Source organism: Nicotiana tabacum, chromosome 6 (assembly GCF_000715075.1).
Source record: "Nicotiana tabacum cultivar K326 chromosome 6, ASM71507v2, whole genome shotgun sequence".
Classification (NCBI taxonomy): Eukaryota; Viridiplantae; Streptophyta; class Magnoliopsida; order Solanales; family Solanaceae; genus Nicotiana; species Nicotiana tabacum.
Genome location: NC_134085.1, coordinates 48,462,834 through 48,469,180, shown reverse-complemented (window position 1 = coordinate 48,469,180; position 6,347 = coordinate 48,462,834). Strand labels below are relative to the sequence as shown.

General features: G+C 39.3%; 1 protein-coding gene across 1 annotated transcript; it reads left to right on the top strand.

Moving 5' to 3' along the window:
• The first annotated feature begins 239 nt into the window (after nucleotides 1-239).
• On the top strand, nucleotides 240-1,175 carry LOC142181803 (uncharacterized). Its single transcript, XM_075255357.1, has 2 exons — nucleotides 240-629; nucleotides 804-1,175. The coding sequence occupies exons 1-2, from the start codon at nucleotides 240-242 to the stop codon at nucleotides 1,173-1,175; spliced, it is 762 nt and encodes a 253-aa protein (XP_075111458.1).
• The last annotated feature ends 5,172 nt before the right edge of the window (nucleotides 1,176-6,347 follow it).

The following is a 6,347-nucleotide window of genomic DNA, read 5'->3' as shown; positions in this document are numbered from 1 at the left end:
GTACCCATTGGGATAGATGATTCAACAGGTTTAACTGAGGTGACGGTTCAAAATGCGCAAGAGAACGCCAACAAAGAAGAAGAGGTTATGAAAGAGACTGAGGCTACACCGGAACTGACAGTAGAAGCAGTGGCTAAACAAGATAAAAACCAAATCAAAGGGAAGAAGCGACCTCCAGCACCATTCCCACAGAGATTGGCCAAGTATTAGAATATGAGTATTACAAGAAATTTTTGGAGATGTTGAAGCAAATTCAGGTAAACATTCCATTAATTGATGTTTTAAAGGAGATGCCTAGTTATGCAAAGATGATGAAGGACCTGATGTCCCACAATTTTGTCTTTCAAGACTTGGCCATGGTTACGCTAACTCGGACTTGCAGTGGTGTTGTGACGAGACCCATAGCTGAGAAGTTGTCTGACACACGGAGCTTCACAATCCCTTGCACAATAGGCAACTTTACTTTTGCTAAGGCACTGTGTGATCTGGGAGCAAACATAAACCTTATGCCCCTAGATATCTGCAAAACGCTAGGCATTGGAAGAGCTAAACCCACGTCTATGCTGCTACAGCTGGCTGACCGAACAATGAAGAGGCCCTCTGGGATTCTAGATGATGTATTGGTGCAGGTTGGGAAGTTTGTGTTCCTAGCAGATTTTGTCATCCTTAACTGTCGGGTTGACGAGGAAATTCCCATAATTTTGGGAAGACCATTCTTGGCCACTGGGAGAGCTTTAATTGATTGTGAAACTGGAGAGCTCAAGATGAGATTAAATGATGAAGAGATAACATTCAATGTGCAGAAATCTATGCGGAGATCAAGTGAATTTGTTAATTGCTCTCTGATAGATGCGGTGAATATAGTGTTGGAGGAGGACGATGAAGCATTGAACATTAAAGATCCTCTAGCAGCTTGTTGCATGAACTTAGACGAAGCTAATGGTGAATACTTGGCAGAGTGGGTACTGGCTCTTGAAGGCCAAGGTTTTTGGAAAAGGGAGCTTGAATTTGAGCCTTTGCACTTGAAGGGAAGAAAAACTCCTCTAGCTAAGTCGTCAATAGAAGAGCCACCAAAGATGGAACTGAAGTCACTGCCATCCCATCTCGGGTATGCATTCTTAGGACCTGACTCAACTTTACCTATTATTATCTCAGCTAATTTGTTAGATGTGTAGGCACAACAACTGTTGCAGGTACAAACTGAGTGCAAGACTGCAATTGGGTGGACCATTGTAGACATTAAGGGGATTAGCCTGGCCTTTTGTATGCATAAGATTCTACTAGAAGATGGCACAAACCTTCCAGAGAACAACAAAGAAGGCTGAACCCCAACATGAAAGAAATGGTGAAAAAGGAAGTGATTAAATGGTTAGATGCAGGAATCATATTCCCTATCTCTGATAGTAACAGGATTAGTGCAGTGCAGTGTGTACCAAAAAAGGGTGGTATGACGGTAGTAAAAAATGAGAAGAACGAGTTGATCTCTACACGAGCAGTCACAGGTTGGCGAATCTGTATGGATTATAGGAAGTTGAACTTGGCTACCAGGAAGGACCATTTCCCACTGTCATTCATCGATCAGATGCTAGATAGTATGGTAGGGAGGTCTCACTTTTTTCTTCCTGGATGGTACTCGGGGTATAATCAGATTTCCATTGCCCTAGAGGATAGAGAGAAAACATTGTTCACCTGCCCTTATGGTATCTATGCTTTTCGGCGAATGCCCTTGGGCCTATGCAACCCACCCGTCACATTCCAAAGGTGCATGATGGACATCTTCACAGATATGGTAGAGGAGATAATTAAGGTTTTCATGGATGACTTCTCAGTGATGGGGAATTCATTCGATGATTGCCTTGTGAACTTGAGACGAGTTTTCAAAAGGGGTATCCAGACTAATCTGGTACTCAACTGGGAAAAGTCCCATTTCATGGTACAAGAAGGTATAGTCTTGGGAACCTAGTGTCAAGTAAAGGTAGTGAGGTGGATCGTGCAAAGGTTGATGTGATAAAAAAGCTTCCACCACCCACCTCTGTCAAAGCAATCAAAAGTTTTCTAGGGCACGCCGATTTCTATAGGAGATTTATAAAAGATTTTTCCAAAATTGCTAACCCCTTGTGTAAATTGCTTGAAAAAGATCACCCTTTTGTGTTTTCTGATGACTGTAGGGTGGCTTTTGAGGAATTGAAAAAGAGGCTGGTGGCGACACCTATCATAGTTGCACCCGACTGGGGGCAACCATTTGAGCTGATATGTGATGTGAGTGACTATGCTGTGGGAGCAGTTCTTGGGCAACGAAAAGATAAAATCATGTATCCAATATTACTACGCAAGTAGAACATTGAGTGGAGCCCATCTAAATTATACTATGACCAAGAAAGAGATGCTAGCTATGATGTTCACATTTGACAAGTTCAGGTCTTACCTGATAGGCTCAAAGGTAATTGTTTATACTGACCATGCTGCTCTCAGGTACTTAATTAAAAAGAAGGAGTCAAAACTGTGCCTGATTCGATGGGTGCTACTGCTGCAAGAGTTTGATTTGGAGATCCGTGACCGAAAGGGAAAGGAAAACCAAGTAGCTGACCATTTAACCAGACTGGAAGGAGCTGCAAAGAAGGTTGAGGTAGAAGAGATTCTGGAAACTTTTCCAGATGAAAACTACTAACCATGAGTCTCGAGGAAGCGCCATAGTATGCAGACATTGCAAACTACCTGGCGAGCGGTATTGTTCCTTATGACTTTTTCTCTGTTCAAAATAAAAAGTTCTTTAGTGATTGTTGTAGACATGTGATTTTTGATCCTCTACAAGATTTTTAGATTTTAGCATGTAAATATTTAATTTTGGCCTAATATCGTTATTTCAACTAATTTTGACTCTTTTACTTTATTTTCATACAAAAAACAAAAATTACAAAAAAATAGTTTCATTATGGTTTTGTAGTCATTTTTAATCTTGAAAAATACCAAAAATATAGTTTTATTTTAACGGTCAGTCTTATTTTAATAATTATTTTTAGTCAAGTAGGGTTAATTAATATTTTTGGTAATATTTGTATATGGGTAGATTTTTAGTTAATTAAGCTAATTTTTAAGTAAAGCTAGTCATAAAGGCCCAAGTTTCTAGCCCTATTCCCTGAACCCAATACCCTAAAACCTTTTTTAAAAACCTAGGGACCTATTACACAAAAAGACCTAGGACTAATCAGCAAAAAGATAAAAATATAAACCTAAGGCCGAAGATCTAAAAAGGGCGAACCTAGAGATACACAAAAGATGAGCGTCGCAATACACAAAACCCCTAACTACCCCGAACCCCGAACCTTATCGATCGTCTTCTTCATGAATACTTAAGGGGAGCAGCCATTTGCAAACATAAAAAACACACCCTAATCATCTCCTTCTTCAAGCTAACACACAAAAGAGAAGGAACCATCTCCCCTTCAACCCAGAGCCATCACACACGCGAACCCCATATCCAGCCTACCCTACACCACCTTCCTCTATGTCTGCCATCTCTGGCGAGCTCCATCGACGCACGCAAAAGGAAAACGTGGACGGGAACAATGCGAAAATAGATAGGAAAGGAACAGGTTTGTAACACCTTAAACTCGGCGCAAAAATGACTGAAGACCACCCCCTAAACAATCCAAAACATTCAAATACAGTCAATGTTAAGTGAGGTCTCCGTTTAAACTTCGGCGAGGTTTTTCCGGCGAGGTTTCTGTCTCAGACTATAGCTATTGCCATTTTCATTTTCTCCCAGTTTGCTGCATGAGTTTAGTAGGTTTGAGTCTCTTAAGGAGCTCGTTTGTTGAATCTGTCCAAAGCTCCGTTCGTTTGTCGCTAGTTCCGAGGTTGGAGATTTCTGGCGAGGCTTTCCTTTTGAGGACAAGTTGCCGGTCCTATTCGAATTTTCTTTTCCGGTGTGGTTGTGGCTATTGAAGTTACGGGAGGCCTTGATATCCCATTTCACCCAGGGAGACAAGTCAGTAACTTTGATTATGTTTTCTTACTTTGCCAGGAAGTTTGGCTATATAATAAAAGTGTGTTAAAATATCAGTCAATCTCTTGCTTGGTAGCTAATTTGAGAATGCAATGCATGGTTCCATCTTTCTTCTTGAGTTGGTAGCTTACTATTAATTAAGTTATTTTTATATTAGTGTAAATGGAATGTGATCATATATCCATTTGTCTGTAGACCATGCAACTGTGCCATTTTTCGTAGACTATTTTTAGTTTGTTGCCATTTATTTGAGAAAACGATGCCTCAGATTCGTTTGGCTAGTAATCACTTCTTTGGATTAAAGTTATTTCTCTCTTTAAATGATTCACTGTCTTCTCAATATATAGACATGAAAATTGTCTTTGAGGGTTGCGTGTGCAATCTTCAATCATGCCAAGAAATGGTTTATTAAATTATCATAACTACGGGTACAGTTCCCGTGACGTAGTTGTGATTTGTAATTTCTAAAATCCGGGTGTGCATTTCATATGACCCGACTTCAATTTCCAACAAGGTTAAATAGAATGTGTCATGAACCACGGGTGCATTTCATGTAGCATGGCTTACGATGTGTTTTAAATAACCTTGAAATTTTCCTGAAATATTAAAAGCGACTAAAAAGTTAAAAATGCACAATAGGTTTAAAAGCTGTAAAAAATCAGATAACTAGACCAATAATAATAGTTGAGCAATCGTGCTAAATCTACGGAATCCGGGAATGCCTAACACCTTCTCCCGAGTTAACAGAATTCCTTACCCGGATTTCTGTGTTCGCGGACTATAAAATAGAGTCGATCTTTCCTCAATTCGGGATTTAAACCGGTGACTTGGGACACCATAATTATCCCAAGTGGCGACTCTGAATTTTAAATAAATAATCACGTTTCGATTGTCACTTAAATTGGAAAATACTCCCTTATACCCTTTCGGGGTAGGAAAAAAGAGGTGTGACAGCTCTGGCAACTCTGCTGGGGAAAAGAACCCAGAATCTCTGGTTCAAGGTTCAGAATTCGAGCTTAGAATAATTGTTATAATTGGATTTGTTTATTACTTGCTTTATTACATGTTTGGGCCTAATGTGCTAAATGTTGCTTTTTACCGCTTTGATACTATTTGGATTATATATAAATTGCTACGAAACCCTCCTCTCTCTAAGTCTTCTAAATCATCTGGGAAGTGTGCACTTCGTGTGACTTCTCTTCTGTTAGAGTCATATCCCAATTTTAGAATGAGGTTCAGACAAGTTGCAAAGCCGGTGAAGCTTCTGTATTCTCGGTACGCTGCCCCCCTCCCAGCTCGAGCTGTCCGCTCGGGTAAGCCAGGTCTAGAACAAATAAACCCAGGTTTTTAAACCTAGAATAACATTGCCTCATGCCTGATCCCTAGTAGGAATTCTTGTTTGCGTCACGTGCATCTGACTTTGGGGACTCAACACAGGGGTTGGGTCCGTCTAGGACAAGTATATCCCAAAACATTAAAAGACCATCCTGATGCATCCTAATGTGCTACATGTTGCAATCTTCAAGGGTAAAAGGGTCACTTGGCGGACCAATGATAATTGAGGGCGAATGAAAAACGAAAAAAAAGAGGGTGAAGTGTGAGGATAAAGCGAGTAGGGCCCAATTATGTTTTCTACCACATTTTTGTTAAGAAAAAAAGAGCTTGAAAATTCAAAAAAAAAAAAAAAGATTTTGCACTTTTTCATCATTTTCTGAAAATCAGAAAATCAAAAAGAAAAGGAAAAGAAAAAAAATCCAAAAAGAGTTTACACGTTTCATCATTTTTTTCCAAAAAAGAAGACAAAAGAAAAAATATTTTCTCTAAATTAGTTGTTTTTTTATTATTTATTTCTCGCCCGTATTCATTCTACCCAAACTACGCATACCTGATTCTCGTCTTTCGAGGTGTGATACGTAGGCAACCCATATAGGGTCCGGTCTTTCTAGAAAATCTTAGGTTCTTGTCTTCGCGGGGTCTTAGCCAAATATTGCATTTTTAGCCACTCTAGCCACATAGGTTAATTTTAGAAGAATAGTCACAATCATGTCTTGCATGTATCTAGTAGGGAATGTTATTGTCTCACGTAGTGTTGGTTTTAGTTTTTTCATACAGGTGTGGATCTACTTACCGGAGTTTGAGCATGACAGAAAACTCAGGATCGCTTATTTTTAATTTTTATGCTTTGAGTCTGTTTTTCTTTTTGTGTCGTCTTTTACCTACTAGTTTTGTACAGTAATGTCGAGTTTTTTGTTATTGTACTTTCTACTTTATATTTGAAAATGTGTGATGTAACTCAAAAATCCAAAAAAAAGGGTTTCACGTTTTATATTTTTGTTAGAAG

Excerpts from the sequence above, each read along its gene's own strand:
- LOC142181803 (XM_075255357.1), top strand. The coding sequence starts at position 240 with ATGTTGAAGCAAATTCAGGTAAACATTCCATTAATTGATGTTTTAAAG. Across the intron at positions 630-803 it reads TAGATGATGTATTGGTGCAG|AAATCTATGCGGAGATCAAG; the intron begins GTTGGGAAGTTT and ends TTCAATGTGCAG.